The following is a 19,163-nucleotide window of genomic DNA, read 5'->3' on the forward strand; positions in this document are numbered from 1 at the left end:
ATTGATTGACTGACAATAGGTCCCAGCGTAAGCCTCACTTAGTCATTGTTTGGCCCCTGATTGGTTCAAACTGGCGAATATAAGAAGCAGTTGTTTCTGTTTGGGTCAGAAACCCTGAGGGTCTTCCCTTCCCAGATTGATTTTTTTTAACCAAGTAAAGAAGCCATTCTCTGACTCATTTCTTACCTAGCCTTAATCACTGAATGGGCATTCCCTCAGTCAAGATGAGACCTGTTAAAGACCATAGCTTAAAAATGCCAAGGTCCTGCACTGCATCCAGGACGGTCTCCAGTTGTCCTGATTTGTATCTCCCCACTGTACCCCGATGGCTCTGGAGGATAAAGTGAGGCTGGTGACTTTGCCCAGCCCTCCCTCACTTAAATCCAATGTACTTGCGTGTTATGGCGTCACCTCCCTGATGTCATGGTCCTTTTCAAGAATGGAAGACAGCAACAATAAACTTAAGTGGCTCTGGATTGACTCTAGGGTCAAATATTATTTCATATTTATTTTATTCTTTTAAATTTTTATGTTTAATAAAATATATAATTATTACTACAGTGGTATATGTACCTAATTTATAAATAACTAAATATATCCATCAACAAACACTTTTAAAGCAGCTACTATTTATCAAACACTGTGTTAGCCAATAGGGATGCAGGGAACAAAGAATTTTAAAATCCCAGCTCTAAAGGAGAAAGACAAGTACATATATGAATGTTTACAGAATAATATGAAGAGAATAATTACAAGTAAATGCAAAGCAGTAAATTACAGGGTTCTTTGGGAGGGTAAGCACTTGTAGTTGGTGGAGGGGGTGAGGACAGAATCAGGAAAGGCTTCATTTAGAAGGGGCTGCTTGAGCTATATCTTAAAAAGAGATTCATTTCCTCTGAGGTAGAGTTAAAGGCACTAGGGATGGCCAGTACAAAAGCACAGAGATGGGAATTGAAGCACAATTTGTGAGAAATAGAAAGAAGGCCAGTTGAGCCTGAATTGCAGAGTATGGGATAGAGAATAATGCACAGTGAGGCTGGAAAGATAAATTGAGGCCTACTTGGAAAAGGACTTTAAAAGCTAAACAGAGGAGTTTATATTTCATTCTGTAGGCATCCGTAACCACTGGAGTTTGTTTTATAGGGGAAGGATAAGGTCAGATCTATCCTTAAGAAAAGTCATTTTGGCAGCTATGTGGAAGATAAACTGGGAAAACCCATATACTTATATTGGAAGAGTATGCTCAATTTTCATTTTATTTTATCTCTTTTACTGTGGGATGCATGGTCAAAAAAGTGTAGAGATCATTTCTCTAGAGGCTCAAAGTGGACCGAGAACATAGGCAGAGAAGTGATGATGTAGGCAGAGGGATAATGTCCAGAGTTTGAAATGAGTAACAGTTGTAGCAGTGGGTGAGGTTCTCTAAGGAGCCATCATGTTTCTGATTGTAGAACTGAAGGGGGAAGAAATTACATAAATAGGGATCATCTGCCGTGACTAGGACCTTCATCTTAGAGACTTGCTATATATGTACCCAAGCCAAGCTGAATGGGGCAAAAAATAAAGTACCATGTGCTAGGCACTGTACCAAACACTGACTATACAAATACAAGCAAGCAAGCCCAGACCTTGCTCTCAAGGAGCTTATGTTCTAATGGAAGAAGACAAGACACGAAGGAAAGCTAGAAGTGGGACAGCAGTGTGTCTCTGTGGTAGGAGGGCTTGGAAAAGACAGGAAAGTGTCGTAGTGGCCTAGTTCTGAGAAGGATTAGGTAAAGGCTCATCTGTGAGAACATCAAACTGTGAGTTGTGGTAGGAGGGGTGGCCAGGGTGCAAGAAACATGATTTGGAAATGGAAAGGATGCCCTGTGGGTAGCCTAGTGCTACACCAGATCACCTGCAAAATGAAAGGTGAGGACAGAGCTCACCTCTCCCAGGGGCAGAGTCCACATCCCTGTAGGGCTCATTTACCAGGGTAGACAGCTTAGGGATGAGTATATCTCACCTGAAACAGTGCTAAACAGTAGCAAGTTTATCTAATATAAATGTGAAACAGCATAATGTTTACATTTGGAGTGGTGATTGGTAATCACATATTTCCCAAACCTTTTTATAGTTCATAAAGAGACTCTCCCTAAGGGAATGTAGAGTAATTGAGGTTGGGAAAATAGCTTAACCCCAAATCACTGTTATGAGAAGCCAAAAGAGAAAATGGTTATCTGTCATTATAAAGAGTTTTTGTATTCTTGATACAAGCTATGTATTAAATGAATGAAATAAATGTTTTGGAACTGGACTAATATGATTCTTTAAAACACCTTTTTAAAAAATGTTATTAGCAGGGCAGCTAGATGGTTCAGTGAATAGAGCACTGGCCCTGGAGTCAGGAGGACCTGAATTCAAATTCAGCCTCAGTCTCTTAACACTTACTAGCTATGTGACCTTGGGCAAGTCACTTAACCCCAATTGCCCCTCCAAAAAAAAAAGCAAAAAAAAAATATATATATATATATATATAATTCATGCTGTTCAGTAAGGAAACATCATAACAGCCAGTATAGTTTAAGGGACAGACCACCACACAGCCTCTGGTACTTAGTAGATGTTTGACCTTTGGTAAGTCCCTAAACTTTATCCGAAAACTGGGAATAGAAAGACTTACCTCACAGGGTTGTTATAAAAATAAGTTAAGATTGTGTATATAAAAGTCACATGGCAATTATTGTTATTATATATAAAGCAAGTCAGTTATTATTAGCATTCATTTGTTCATTGAAAGGTAGGGTAATGTCATAGTAGCAGCAGTGAAATGCAGTCAATAGAAACCTGTTTTTGAATACTTCCTCTAATACTCAGTAGCCATATGACCACGGGCAAGTCATTTAACCTGCCATAGTAATAGCCATAGCTCTTACCTTGGAGAGTTATTGTGAGGACCAAATGAGATAATATATTCATAAAGTGCCTAGCAAGCTTTAAATGCCAACTATCATAAACTTGTTCTTTGAGAGGTAGATTGATATAGCACAGAGTCCCTGAGCCTTGGATTTGAATCCTGCCTCTGCTGCTTTTAGCTGTATCTTGGTGATTTGGAGTTGGGCTCTTTCCAGCCTCAATGACTCTACAGTCCCCCTCCTCAGACCTCTATCGATCCCCTAGGGTACACGATCAATCAGTGATGACCACCAAAAGGAGGAGGGCGGAAGCCCAGCCTTATTCTTCTCCTTTGAAATAATGATGTAGGTAGGCAGAGGTACATAGTCACCCGGGGATGGCAAAAGTTTATCAAGGGGAGGAGATATGTGCTTGAGCCAATGCCTGAAGTAACATGTAATTGCCTATTTCACTGCAATATTCACCCCACATCTGGATTCTTTTTCTTTATTTCACCTGAGTGGGTGGGGTAACGTTTACATTCTTATCCCACTTGAAGGCTGCCCAGTGTCTAGTCTGTGCATGCCAGGAGGCGTGTGTGTGATGAACGTTTCCGAGCCCAGCATCTGTTTTTGCCTCGGAGTTGGAGCATTTACCATTGCAGAACCGTCAGCTGCTTTCCCCGAGCCCACATCTACATTCCACAGGTCTGGTACACTGTCTGTGTGACTCCACCGTGCCTTTTGTTTAAAAGAGATCGGACTGGCAAGCCAGGACTTTCCATCCAGCAGCCTCTCCCTGGGTCAGTTGCAAAGTAAAAAGCTCAGAGGATTTTTAGAATCTGCTGGCCCAGCAGGTAATGTTCCGGCTGATTCGCGATGTCCAAGCCTTCTCGCTTGGCTAGACCGTTCTCAGCTAATGCAGCTTCTAAGCTGCCATTATCTAGGAGGGACGAGCAGGACAGCAGGCAGAAAAAACACAGTTTAGGGGAGAAGAATTTGAAAACTGGAAGTGAAGGAAATCTGGGCAAACAGCAGCAGGTGCAAACGGCAGCCGCGACTGCTTCAGGCAAGGCTCGTTCATGCAAAGGTAATGTTTGCTGCCAGTCTCCCGGGTCCCCTTCTCTATCAGCTGGAAGCTTTTAAGCTTACTTACTGGCTTAATGATACTACTGGGTATCTTAAATGAGTTGGACTTTCTAGTTTCAGGAAGTTATCTGTGTGCATGCATGTAATTTTTTTTTTTGTCTAAAAGTTCCAAAGCGAGTCACTAAAATAGCCAATTATTGGCAAGAGGTGGTTAATAAAAAAAATTCCATAGTTAATCAAGGGGCAGTAAAAGTAAATGAAGTCAGGAAAATGTATGTTACTGATACTTCCACACTTCTCTTTCGGAATGATTGATTACATCTCCAGTTGTGTTTAACAGCTTTTCCTGGACCAGCAATAGTCACCCAAAGTTTCTTTTTATTGCATAATTGGTTGAAAGGAAAAGAAACAAAAAGATAGAGGTGGGGGGGGGGCCTTTAAAAATACTTCATTAACTAGTTGAGAGTTTTTTTATACAGATTTACATTTTTTCTCAGCCTCTTTTAAAAATGAATTACTATATAAAGCAATAATTTAATAATGGAGCTTTATGCCAAGCAGTACAAAGGAATCCTGCTGGCATTGTTAAATATTGCACAGGAATGTAAATGAGGACAATCAGGGTTCTGTAGAATATCTCACTTGTGAAGCATATGCCCAGATAGGCCGTCTAAGATGTGAGCTCCGCAAGAAAGCTCAGAAAGTCTGTGTTTCTGAAATGACAACCTACATGCTTGTAGTCCAAGTATTGGTGGGGGCAACAGAGGCAAGGCTGAACAGACTAAATAGTCATTGGTGCTCTTCTGTTCTATTAAAAACTAGATTAGGGTGTCTACCAAGAAGCGTTGATAATTTCAATACAAGAATTATTTTTATCATACTTAAATGACATCTTTTGTATGCTATGCACAAGCCTAGATTTTGAAACCAAATTTTCAAAAGCAAAACACCATTCTAATTAAATATTTCACTTCAGATTACAATCAATTAGTCAACAAGTACTTTTTGAGTACCTACTATGTACCAGGTGCTGTGGGGATAGAAGTACAGAGAGTGAATCGGCCCTACTCAAAAGGGGCATGCATTCTCATTGGACAGATGAGAAGCATAGAGATAGAGATATTGACACTGATATTGATATAGATGTGTGTATATACATATATATACATATATTATATATATGTAGAATGAATCTAAGATTAATACATATGAGCCAATTGTATGAAATAGTTCCATACAAGATAGTTTGGGAGGGAGGACACCAGCAGTTGGGGGATCAAAAAAAAAATTTATATAGAAGTTGGTGTTTGAACACTATCTTCTAGGAAGAGTGAGACTATGAAGTGGAGTAAATGAGGGAATGCATTCCAGACATTTGGGGCAGCCAGTGCAATTTGAAGTCAAAGCCTTTTTTCTCTTAAAATGAGCAGAGCATAAATAGAAAAAAAAATACGGTGTGACTTGGCTGGCAACTATAGATTTTCCCCATTGCATTCCACTTCAAAGGTATAAATTTCCATCTTTGGAAAAAGTTTATTTTTTCCCCTTTAGCATAACTTATTGCATGTGTATAAAGAAATGGTGACACATTTTCTTACCTAGTGTGATGAGTGATGTATTTGTACTTTAAAAAAAAAGCCCTCGAGAACTGCCATCCTGTGTAAAAGGCAAATGTTGAAACCAGCCGGGCAAGGCTTAGGAAGTGTCAAAGTCAGTTGCAGAACAGACTGCATTTGGCCGCTGAAAAGGGAAACTTTCTTTGATGCTATGATGTGTGTGAAAGCCAGAAAACCCTATAAAAATCTAAAAAAAACAACACCTAAACTTGAAGACTGCCCAGCAATTCCAGGGTACTTACACACATGAGGTGACTATAAAGGAATAAAATGTATATTTTTCAAGCAAACCTATCAGAATTTACTCATCCAAATAAGTGCATTCCTTGAACGTGCTCACCTTGGAAGTCTAGGCACTAATTCCAAAATATCTTTATTCTTTAAAAAGCTGAAAATCTCTTCCTCTGGAATTTCTTGAGTACCTCTGGCCATTCTTCATTCTCTCTTGGGGGGTGGGAGTGGGGGCAATTATTTGTGATGTTTTTGTTTTGTTTTGTTTTTTGCTTTTGGGAGGGGAAAAGGTAGGGCAATTGGGGTTAAGTGACTTGCCCAAAGTCACATGACTAGTGTTGCGTTAAGTGTCTGAGGCTGGATTTGAACTCAGGTCCTCCTTACTCCAGGGCCAGTGCTCTATTCACTGTGCCACCTAGCCACCCTGATGATATTTTTCTTAAAAAGAACTAAAAGCCATTTGGAACCAAACCTGAAGAATAAAAGGCTGGACAACCTAAACAGTGCCATTTTAAAGTGTTCTTTTGCTTAATGAAGGCTGGCAATAAAGTAATGATTCCAGTTTTGGAGTGGCCCATAGAAGTTTCATTTATAGATACAATTTTATTTTATACTATAAATATTTCAAGACAGGAATTTCAGAAGGCTTTAAGTATTGATGAGTATGTGCCTAGCCAGCTTAACTATGATGAAGTATTTTACTCATTTGGAATTGTACTTTCTGGTATCTTTGTTTCTTTCAATATATATGTATGCATGTATGTATATATACATACATACACACATGTATAATATATGAAAACATTATGTGTATGTGTTTGTGGTTCAGTTTTTTTCTATTATATCTGACTCTTAATGACCCCATTTGGGGTTTTCTTGGTGGAGATTTTGGAGTGGTTTGCCGTTTCCTTCTCCAGCTTATTTTGCAGATAAGGAAACAGGAATAAGTGACTTACCCAGGATCACACAACTAGTTAAGTGTCTGAGGTCAGATCTGAACTCAGGAAGATGAGTCTTCCTGACTCTAGACCCAGAACTCTATTCACTGTGCCACCTACCTACCTACATATATGCATATGTCTATGCTTATAACTTTATCCTCATTATATCATGGTGGTACTTATCTATATGCCTTGATACAGTAAAGCTGGTTACTGCTGATGGGAAACAGAAATATTTGCTTCTAGATGAACTATATATAATAGGATTTTGCCTATTGTGGTACAGTAATAACAGATACTAGATTTGGACTCAGAAGACCTGGATTCATATTTTTACTCTGCTACTTAACTACCTCTCTGATCTTAGCAAGACCTTCCCCCTTTCTGGGTCTCCCTTCCTTAAACTGGAAGGTGGAAAGGTTGGTCTTAATTACCTCAAAATAGAGGCTGCTAGATTCCAACCCAGGTTTTCAGACTCCAGATTCATTGTTTTAGCCATCCTATCAAAGCTGCTTGCTGAGTAGAACACAGTTAAATGTTAGTTATTGTTATTCATGTATTTATTGACCAGCACTAGAGTTTAATGGAAGGAGCACCTGATATGGGGGCCACAGAATCAGGTCTTCAGCACCGAGTAGCCATGTGATCCAGTGAAATGGAGACTGATATAGTATTCTGCAGGCCACCAAATGTTTTCCTCTCAATAGCCCTCAAGTATTATTATCCCAATTTGATATAAGGAAGTTGAAGCTTACATATTAATTATCCATATCATAAATTGCGTTTGTGTTTCGGGATGTATATAGGTCCACCTAATCAAGAAAGCTTTTATTTTAACTTTTCCATATTTTTCCAATAATTAAAATTTGTATTACAAATAGCCATATCTTTCCCCTTTTATATCTTTTTGGGGTTAGCCTTTCTGTTGCCATTAACAAAATAATGATGCAGTTAAGTGTATCATTAAAACTTTTAAGAGCAAAAAACATTGGTCTCTTTGATTTAGTTTAGTTTCCTAAATGAAGAAATTAAATAGACATTTGAAGGCAATTTCTAATTGAGCCCATTCATGTTGACGATCCTAGGGCATGTGTTTACCTGTTAAAGATCTGTCAGACTATGATTGTCATCTTCAGATAATCTTAGACCTTTGGGATAACAATGGTATCACAGTTAGCAGGGAAATCTTATAGGATCTCTAGAGGTCAAAGGTCTGGACACATTCTCAGAATGAATCCTGCTGAGTTTCACCTTTACTATGCCCAATTGGTCAGATCAGTCATAGAAACCACATTAAACTATCGTCTACAGTTTATTAGGCTATTTTTAAAAACATCCTCTCTATTTGATGTTGGTTTGAAACTGATTCTTTAGCCTATTTTTCTTTGGTACCAGTCGGGTTTTTGTTTTCGTTTTTTTGCAAATACATTTTATTGATTCTCTTTATTTTTACATTATGGTCTTTCCTAGATATGTGCCTCTTTGTACACAAGCCCTAAATGAACCTTCCCTTTTAGCAAAGAAAAACAGCCAAAATACTGTGTTGGATAGAGGATGCAGCATTCTGCACCCATAGCTACCCACCTATCCACCAAGAGAAAGGAACTTTATCTGTTCTACAATGCCAAGATTGGTCATTCCAGTTACTCAACCTCCTGCTTTATTTCAGCACTAGCTAAATTAACCAACCTTATAAATACATTTTATTTGCTACAACGTATTGAAGAACATGTCAAGTCAGTTTAATTTGCTATGTCCACAGTAAAATATGGGATAAACTAGAAACACTGAAGGGTATGTTGTCTATTTCCTGAAAAGTACAACAAAGATGCCTAATATCTACAATTATACTAGACTAGATATTTGTAATCATTCATAACTGTGGCAAATCAAGAATCAACATACTTGTCATACAAGTGTACCTGTACCTTTTATTTTCCATCATATGTCCCTTTCCTCTTCTGATGTGACATTATATACAAGCACTTGGTTACAGAAGATGTTTTTCCCCTTACTCATCCAACAGTTTGGATTAATCCTTTTAGTGGAATAGGTTCTGGAAAGCAATAGGATTTAGGTTAGTGACTTTAAAAATCTAATAGGACTTTCTGCATGAAAGGGAGAAATAATCAGGAAGGGGGAAATTGAAGTAATGGGGCTGCATGGAAATCAGCATGGTAAGCATAAAGACTGAAGTTGAGAGATGTCAAGAAAGTCAAATGTGTTTTCTTGATGCTTTTGTCTTCTTTACCCCTCTTTGTTTGGCTGGCTTTTTCTCTTTCCCTTTAGTCTGTGATTCAAAATTTTTATGTTCCACCTTTCTCTCATGTTCTCCATCTGAGAGAGAGAGAGAGAGAGAGAGAGAGAGAGAGAGAGAGAGAGAATAAGTCAATATCTGTTAAAAAGTCACTATCTGTCTCTTGTGATATTAATAGTGTCTGTCTTCATGAAAGCAATAAGTGACTTTCAATGAAAGCAATCTAGAATGTATGTTGGAAATATAGGTTTATAGTTATGGAGCTGGAAGAGGTCTTAAGGCCATCTAATCCAACTCCTCCATTTTATAGATGAGGAAACTGAGGCCCAGAGAGGTTAAGAGACTGCCCCCAAGTTACAGAGTAGTAAATGACAAAATCAGGATCTGAACTCATGCCCTTTGACCCCAGAGTCATTACTTTTTCCCCTGTACCATGCAACCTCCCCACCCCTCCCTCGCTGTGAGTAAATAGCCAGATGGAAACACTTTTCTGGAAACATTTAGCTCTTTAGAAATCAATGTCCACTTTTCTATGATCAGCCATTTCCCATGTGAAATAGTTCTTTTTTCCTATAGACATAGTCATGAACTGGAAAAGCAGAAGGATCCATTTAGCAGTGAACTAATTCATTATAATGGTTTCAGGTGTTGTCCCAATATTGGAAAAGTGAAGAGCACTCCAACTTTAACGGACTGGCTACCTTAAACACAAACACACACACATACATACACCAAGATCAGCTCTGGTATCAAACATGACCTGGTGGTCCTAATACAAGATCATGGGTCCAGAATCACTCAAGTCTAATTCTTTCTCTGACATTGAATCCGTTTGTGGCCTTGGGCAAGGCAATTAACCTCCCTCACTGAGTTTCCCCAACCATAAAAGAACAATAATATGCAGTTCAAGAGGAGAAGCAGTGTTGAGGATTAATGAATTGGTTAATGTGTGCCTAATGCTTTGAAGAGAAAATAAGCTATGGGAGTCATCTAAGCCCAGCACCTGGATTTTTTTTTTTATCATTTTTCACTTGTGATGGCTATGACCAAGTTGAGGTTTCTTTTCTGAAGAACTTGAGAGAAATTCATAGTCCTACTCACCCACCCAAATCAAATTCCATCCTAATTCCCTGAAGTCTTTGTCCATAGGCTACATCTTTGCACCGATGGAAACTGTCTTCTTGTGCCCAGAAATTACTGCCCATTTCCACAGTTCAAAAGAGTGATAGCTGGAAGAGTTTGCATACTCTTTAGGAAAGTCAAAGTCATAAGATATATCATATGTGATATTATCTAGGGCTAAATTATCTAATTATTAAGTAGTAAAAATGAATACATTAACTGAAAGTCTCTCATAGATTGACCCAAGGATAATATCACTATAATATTGGTAACAGTAACTTGGATAACAGTCTAGAGGGCATCTTTATTAAATACAAATGACAAAAACCTGGGAGGAATAGCTCATATGATGGATAACAAAGTCACCATCCAATAAGATTTCAAAAAATTAGAAGGCTGGCCTGAATCTAAGATGATATTCAGTAGAGATAAATGCAAAGTCTTATACCTGTATTCAAAAAAATCAGTTTTCAATGTACAAGATGGGAGGCAGATATCGCTTGACAGGAGTTTGCTTGAAAAGGATTTAAGAGTTCTGGTGGAACATCAGGTAAATGATGCAACAGTGCAAGATAGCAGCTGAAAACAAACAAATGAATGCGGTTTTAGGTTGCATTAAGAAAGGTCTAGTGGGGTGGCTAGGTGGTGCGGTGAATAGAGTACCAGCCCTGGAGTTAGGAGGACCCGAGTTCAAATCCAGCCTTAGACACTTAACACAAAAACTAGCCATGTGACCTTAGGCAAGTCACTTAACCCCAATTTTCCTCCAAAAAAAAAAAAGGTCTAGTGCTTAAGACTACAAGGTGTGATGATCCCATTGTATTGTGCCGTCATCCAACCATATGTGGAGTATTGTGTTCAGTTTGGGGTGTTGCCTTGTAACCTGCTGCAGAGCCTTTAGAGGAAGATAACCAGATTGGTGAAGATTCTGGAAATCTTGCCAGATGAAGGAATATGAGTGGATCCTCTGGAGAATAAAGGAGTTATAGGGGATATGAGAAAAGTTTTCAAGACTGGCATATGGAGGCTTGATCCTAAAGAGGACAATAGGAGTAATGGGTAGAAATTTGAGGCAGATTTAGTCTTGAAATAAGAGAAAACTTCCTAATAAATTGAGCTATGACCTCACCTGCCATGGCATGGGATAGGACATGGCATCCACTAGAAGTCTTCAATGGAAAATCACCTGCCTGGTATGATATAGAGAGAATTCTTATTCATTGGATGGTGGAGTAGATGGCCTCTGAGGTCCTTGTCTGTCAGTTGTGATAGTCTGTGATTCTGTGAATTTATGCATTATATATTAGGACCAAAGAGTTGTGATAGGGTAAAAGCTCTTTCCACCTCCACTACCAGAATAATCTTTCTTACATATAGATCTGCTCATGTCATTCCTCTACTCAGAGATGTTTGGTGGCTTCCTATTCCCTGCCAACAACAAACATTTATTGAATACCTATTATGTGCCAAGCATTGTGCTGAGTGAGGGTAACACAAAGGCATAAGTGAGACAGACCCTGACCTCAAGCAGCTTAAATTCTCCTAGAGGGGTGTATACTGTTCACAGATAAACTACTGCAGATTATGGTGGGGGAAGAGAAAGCAGAGGCTAGCACCTGGGGGAATCAGGAAAAGCCTCTTGAAAGAGATGGCTCTAGAACCCGACCTTGAAAGAAACCAATGCATCCAAGCGACCGAGGTGAAGAGGGAGAACATTCTGTGCACGGGGGTAGGGAGCCTGCAGAGTCACAGAGGTGAGGAGTGGAAAGCCATGTATGGGGAGTAGTAAATAGGCTAGTCTGGGTAAAGCATTATGTTCCTGCTTGATGAGTAAAATTCCAATTTCTTTGCCTGTCATTCAAGGCCCTTCATGATATGGTGCCACTTGGCCTTTCCATCGTTGTTTCATATAGTGTTCTAGCCAACAATGCTTTTTTTTTTTACTCTGCTTTTTTCTGCACTGGTGCCCCAGCTGACATTTATTCATACACATAGAATGCCCTCCCTTTCCCCTTCACCTGTTGAGTTTCTACCAATCCTTGAAAGCCTAACCCAAATGCTACCCCTCCATGAAATATTTTTTTTCATTCTCCTAGTTGATAATGATCTCCTCCCTAGACCTCATGAAGTACTTTTTTGATAAATCCTCTTATCATACAATGTTGCATTGTCATTATTTATGTTTATTCCTTAATTTTCCTACTAGACTATAAACTCCCTGAAAGCAGGAAACATATCATGGCTAGACTTCGTACCTCTGCCAGTACCTACTACTGAGATCTGTATAGAGTAACCTCTTAAAATGATCATTGAGGGGATGAATGCCCAAAACAGAGTATTTACATGTTGAAAGTCTGCACCTCTTTTACCTCCTTTTTATATCAGAAGGGGGAACATTTGATTGTATGACTCAAGAATGAGAAAATATGGAGAGGGCTTAAATGCAGCCACTCCTGAATTGGCCCTGTGAATGATGGTGGTCCATGCAGCAGCTATAGGGTAAGACAGCCTAGTCCAATAGCTGTAGGATCCAGGGTCAAAGGATAGGGGTAGTAACCCAAGCCCTGCTACTTACCTACCTTTGTGACTTTTTACCTCTATGGTCCTCAGTTTCTTCCTCCATAAAATGAGAGGCTTGGATTGGAGGAGCTCAGAGGTCCCTTCCACTGATCTCACATTAAGTTTCATTTCACTGCTGTAATGACAAAGGTGGCATTGCAGTCATAGTTGTCACTTCACCGTTGCAAATATGACCCCAATTGTCCATCTCTTCTATGCTAAACTCCCTAATGTGAGGTGGTCTACATGGTTTGTAGTCAGATTCATGGGTCAGCAATGGCCATAAAAGCTCTCTCTGCTCAGCACATCTCTAGGATACACTTGTAATAAAATTCTGTCAGTATTCAGTGTTTATTTCTTTTGTTATAGGAAGATAGTGCCACTGACTTTCCTCTAACAAGTGTGCTTCCAACCAGGTATTCCCTTCATACTCTTGTTATTGGGTTTTGGTTTTTGTTTTTCCAGCAGTGGTGATGGATTTGCAGCAATCTGTCCCCACTCTCCTGCCTGGCTCTCTTGTGACTAATGGCACACGTTTATTAAAAAGGTAGCTGGGGTTGTGTATGCAGTCTGTCCCATAAAAATAAGGGGAAAATTACATGTGGAACTAGTGATCAGAATGTTAACTTTGGCAGACCAGTTTTATGTTCTAACCATGTGAGCTAACTTATCAGTGCCTGGAACTAAAGAGGCCAAGGTAGGTTTGAGGACAGTTTAAGAAGGAAAATATTCAGCAGTCTGAAAGATGAAGGGCCTTGGCTTCATGCCCTGTGAGGACTGTCTTAAGGAACTGGTGACATTTAGTCCAAAGAAGAGAAGACTCAAAGGTGGGGATTTGGGGAAGGACCCAATATGTGTTCAAGTATTTGAAGGGCTGGAGAAGGATTAGCTTGCTGTGGTTGGCCCCTGGAGCATTGGGTGGAAGCTATGAAGAGGTAAATTTTGGCTTAGTATCAAGGGGTGAAATGGCCTAACAATTAGGGCTCTCCAAAAGTTGAATAGGTTTTCTCAAGAGGTGTTGGGCTCCCCTCCTTTGAGGTCTTCAAACAAAGGATAGATTCTGGGCCAGCTGATTGTAGGAATTCTTTTTGTGTATGGGCTGGGCTGGAGGCTGCTGACATCTCTTTCAGCCATCACATTCTGTGTGTGATTCTTCGATTTGTTGTGATCCATTCTAGAAGGGCCCTTTGATTCCCTCTAGTCCACAGCCAAAAAAAAATGCCTTCCACACTTTGGCTAGAGCTGTTTTCCAAATGAGGATTCCAAGTCCTCATTACTGCTTCCAGGTATTTCACTATCTGCTCATCTCCAGTAGCATAGATACTGCTAGCAGATCAACTACAGCAAGGTCACATAAGAAAAAAAAAAGACTTGTCCATTTCATATGGATATTTAAGAAAATCTTTAGGGTAAGTAGTCGAAGGTGGTATTGGCTCTTGGAGTTCCCCTTACTTTCTTCTGGCTGATTTTTGCTTGTTTTTGGCTTTTCCCATCCCAGGTCAGGCCAGAGATTGGAAAGAAACTCCCTTAATCTATCAAGACTGACAGAAAATTCACTCACTTTATTTCATTTTGCTGACCTAATTTTGTTCAAAGTTCAAGGTGCAAGAAAACCCCGTGGTCTCCCTCATCAGTGTTAATTACCTCTAGAAGGTCGGAAGACTTGGAGTTGGAAGGGACCTCTGAGATAATCTTGTTCAGTCATCTCCCTTTCCACATTAAGGTCTAAGGTGGGTAAGTGGTTTGTTCAAAGTAAAACAGGATTCACAGACATTCCCACCCAGTTCTGAAGTAAGGACTTCTGGCACCATATCATGAGGTTTTCTTTGAGTTCCTACACCTTTGAGTACAGCCTTTGAGAATTAGATTGCTGGCTTAGCCGATCTTGATTCCTGGTCTTCAGTTCTTCATAGCAAGCTCTAGCAAGCTATAGGTGTTTATTCCCTCCAGCTTGTATTTCCTGCAAAACAGGAGAATAGTAGTAGCTAACATTAGGTGCTGTACTTAAGTGCATTCCAATTATCATATCGCTTGATCCTCCTGGGAGGTAGCTGTTATTACTCTGCCCATTTTACAGATGAGGAAACTGAGGCAAACAGGGATAAGTGACTTGGCCAGGGTCACACTGTTAGTAAGTAACAACTAACAAATATAAGGCCATATTTGAACTCGGATCTTCCTGACTCCAAGACCAATGCTCTATCTACTGTTTCCTCTTTCTGTTTGTTTTGTTTTCTTCAATAGAATAGAAAGTTTTAGAGAGCAAGGTCTGTTCCATTTGTGCCTTAGTATCCCCATTGATTAAAACAATACCTGGCACATACTAGACATTTAATAAATGCTTGTGGGGTGTATAGAGTGTTCAAGGTGGACAAGCATCTTGGTGTGAGGGCTTACCAAGTCCTTTTCAGGGCTGCTCATCCACCTTTGGTGTCCACCCAACTCTTATCTGTGGCTCCAAGAAGCCACACCCCAATAAAACTGTCTTGGCAAATGGGCTAAACCAAATTAAGGATAACCTACAGGCCCCAAACCCATTGGTGAGTTAGGGGGGCATCTACCCCAAGCACGTGAAGACTTCCCTTGGTGGAATGGGTGGATGAGAACAACTTGTTCCAACAGCCATAAAGGCAACTGAATCAGGCACTGTGGGACACTTAGAGCTTGGTCAGATGTCAAAGATGCCAAGATCATCCACTGCCTTCTGGACCATAGCCAGTCAGCCTGACTTTCATCTTGCCACTGGACTTCCATGATTCTGGAAGGGAGAGTGAGGCTGATGTCTTTGTACAACTCTCTGTCACAAATCTGGTTCACATGCAAGTCACATCATCCCATGCTGTCATTGGTCCACTTCAAAAACAAAGGATGAACAGCAATAAATACTTGTTGATTGATTTTAATGAATGAATGATTCTAGGAAGAGGGTGAGAAAAAGTAGCAAACATTCAACTTATGTTTCTGCATATTGACATGAAGATGGATCCTGGTTCTTGACAACTAACATTTCTCACCCCAGGATGCCACCAGTCATAATTTCCTTTTGTCATTTCTTTTTTCTTCCAAGTAGAAAGTAGATTGACAGTCCATTAAGAACAAGTTTGTGTTGATAATGTATTACTTTTTCTTATTCTCTATGACTAGCTTACAATCAGGGCTACTTTAATAGTCTAGTATTTGAGAAAGAATCTGTTGTGGCTTTTCTTTCCCTGATAAGATGTTCCCCATCTATTCAAATGCACAGGTTTGTGTTTGGTGGCTTATCATCAGGTTCCGTGCTAAGGGCATAGTCCTCAGCCTGAGAAAGTATGTTTTTTTGTCTTAAAGCCATCTTCTATTCATTCTATAGCTTTTTGAATCTTAAGACAATCATATCACTCCATGATGAGAACCTTCCACCACCACCCCAGAAGCTATAGCATAAGACATCTCTTAAAAGTTGGATAAAGTTTATGAACATTTTGTTGACATCTTTTCCCACTGAAATGTTGCCCCAGAAAATCCATGAACAAATTGTATGTAATTACAAAATTAGATATTAAAAAATACTACCAGATAGCTTCATTCCCTAAATAATTTGATCATGGTAACTCCCAGTACCCTGGGTCTTCCTTTTGCAATCTTGATTATATCCCTGTTAAAATCCTTAATACGATCTAGCTTCCTACTTAAAATATTTTGAATTTTTCTCATATCTCTTTTTAAACAAAAAAATATAATTTGTCCATTGTGAAAATGATTAAGACAGTACCTTACAATTTGAGAACTATATTAGTGAAACACCAACCGTTCGATGACTCCTCACCATAAGTAACATAGTTACTTGCCTATCCCCTCCAGTACATTAAGAGCTCTCGCCAGTATATATTTTTGAAAAGTGCAGGCAGTTTGTGTTACCTCTCTACTTAAAACCTTGGAATGGTTTCCATTTTTCAACCACATAAAGTTCAAACTTCCCAGTTTGGCATTTACAAACCCCCACAACAGTGCCAACCAATGCCTAAATATACTGTTGCCTTCAGGCTGCCTTGAAGCCTACCTGAACTCCTCCTCATCCAATGCCCCACAATTATCTGCCTTGGTTCATCCTTTTCCCCATGTCTAAAACAGTCCCTCAGCATTCCACGTTTTCACCCTTCTAATGTTTAGTATTGACTATTAATCCATTCTCTAATATTCTCAAGGTCAAAACCCCCTCCCCCAGACTTCCCATGACACTTCGAATCATAAGATTCGAAGATTTACAGCTGGAAGGGACATTAGAAACCAGTAAGTCCAATCCTTTCATTTTACAGATGAAGAAACTGAAGCCCAGAGTGCTTTCACTTGTCAAATTCTATAATTTGAGAAATTAAGTGGCTTGCCCTGCATCCCACTTTTTCCTTTATATATAAATCATGTATTATTTTAGTGAATTGCATAGACAATATATTGTCCCACTATTTAGATAATAATTTATATAAATATGTATCTCTCTGAGCACCTTACATAGCTTTCTGCACACAGTACTATTATATCATAAAGAAAAAATGAAAATATAACTTGAGAAATGTTTATTGAACTGTATGCAGAACGTATTTTCTCAAGAGATGGTCCGGGAGAGTGGATAGAAGGGTGATCTTCAAAATCAGGAAAATCTGCATTTTAGTTCTGCCCTGATAAATTGGCTGTGTGACCTGGGCAAATCATTTAACCTGTCTCAAGACATAATTTGCCAACCAGTTGTCCTAAGATATGTGTTGGTAGATGGATTTTCCTAGACTAATGAGGTCACTGGTCTGCACCCCTCCTCTTCTATTCCCCTCCAAAAAAAAAAAAAAAAGAAAACAACCAAAACCAGACTTCCTTAAAACTTATCCCATTGATCTTAGATGTCCATGCAGTCTTCTATCATGGTCATCTATCTGTCTGCCCACTTGCCTGTGGTTCTACAGTGCAGACTTATCTTTGTAGTCATACAGTAACAACCTCCTTAGCTCATGGCCAGATTGACTAAGAGTCTGGGAATTTGACAATCTAGACAGAAGAAAGCCCCTTCTCCTTTGTGAACTTTTTATACTGTTAACTATTACTGCCATTTGAGTTAATGATCTATATGGTCATAAGTCATGGAGAAAGCCCTGCTTATGTGCTTTGGCCCCCCTTTCTTCCACAAAGAAAGAAGCTTAAATGGGTTAACAATGTCTTTTTTAAAATTTCCCATTTCCAGAATGAGAGGGAATGCACTTTTATGCCACAAAGATAAATTAAAACATAACTCCAATAAAGGATACTTTATTATATATAAGAAACATCTGCTGACTGATGTATCTGATGGGATCTGTTACTTAACAATCACATTTCCTGACAATGCATTCTTACAAATACAGGCCACATGTTAAACTTTTTTTTTTTATTTTAAAGGAAGTTCATTATTAAAAGACTTAAGGGATGTCATTTAGTCAAGCTGCGGGGTTTTATGTTTGTCTGAAAACTTATTTATACTACTCATATGTGGATGACTGTTGTGTACATGTCCAACATATCCTGTTTTATTCATTACTCATCTACCTTGGAGAGTATAAAAATTGTAAAATTAAATGTAAGATATTTCTCTTTTCTATATGGACGAGACTTGTGATTTCAATGATGTAGGGTACTCCCAATGAGGGAGCTCCCTGAAGTGATACCAATTATCTCTGCTTTCAAACTCAGGTCTTCTTTTCTCAGAGACCACTCTCAATCTACTCTGCCATGTTGCCTTTCATTTGACAAATACACAAAGTGTATTTTAAGAGCTAGTAACTTAGTATCCTTCTTGGGAATATACCATATTTTCTCAATATATGACTTCCCACCATTCCTTCTTCACTCACCTTTTCCCTTTGTATACATTTTGATATCTGTTCTAATATAATCATTTTTATTGTTTACCTGTGCATAGGTAATTCTGATATCCATGTTGTTGCTGTTATTTAGTCATGACCCCATTTGGAGTTTTCTTAGCAAAGATACTGGAGTAGTTTGCCACATTTCCTTCTGTAACTCATTTTTTTTTTTAAGCAATCGGGGTTAAGTAACTTGCTCAAGGTTACACAGCCAGTTATTTCTGGGTGTGGTGCTAAGTATCTGAGCCCGGATTTGATCCCAAGGTCATCCTGACACTGGAGCCAGTGCTCTTACTCACTGTGCTACCTGGCCGCCCCTTGTAACTCATTTTACAGATGGAGAAATTAAGGCAAACAGGGTGAAGTGACTTGCCCAAGGTTACACAACTAGTAAATGTTTCAGACTGGATTTGAACTATCTACTGAGCCAACTAATCACCAGATATCCATAGACATCAATATTTCTATTTTCAATGAAAAGTTGTAGGAACTATTTGACTTTCTGAGTAAGGCAGAAATCTAAGTGGATTTTATTAGGCAGGGAATTTTATAGATTTGACCTCTTAGATTTTATGTTTGGAAGATAAAATAGCAATACCATATTTATT

At 39.1% G+C, this 19,163-nt stretch overlaps 1 protein-coding gene across 10 annotated transcripts in view; it reads left to right on the forward strand.

Moving 5' to 3' along the window:
* Positions 1–3,559: 3,559 nt before the first annotated feature.
* The window catches only part of KIAA1217 (KIAA1217 ortholog), a 586,069-nt gene continuing 570,465 nt past the window's right edge, over positions 3,560–19,163 (forward strand). For 4 of the 10 annotated variants that reach the window (XM_069086302.1, XM_069086301.1, XM_069086304.1 and 1 more), the window contains exon 1: positions 3,567–3,963. In XM_069086302.1, coding sequence (XP_068942403.1) covers positions 3,753–3,963 — 211 coding nt within the window. In that variant the 5' untranslated portion in view covers positions 3,567–3,752. Of the gene's footprint in view, positions 3,964–19,163 lie in introns of all 10 variants that reach the window. The other 6 variants (XM_069086314.1, XM_069086315.1, XM_069086298.1 and 3 more) reach the window with 6 other exon arrangements.

This window comes from Petaurus breviceps, unplaced genomic scaffold (assembly GCF_028583685.1).
Source record: "Petaurus breviceps papuanus isolate PSGF00001 unplaced genomic scaffold, PetGlider_PUasm1.0 178, whole genome shotgun sequence".
NCBI classification, from domain to species: domain Eukaryota; kingdom Metazoa; phylum Chordata; class Mammalia; order Diprotodontia; family Petauridae; genus Petaurus; species Petaurus breviceps.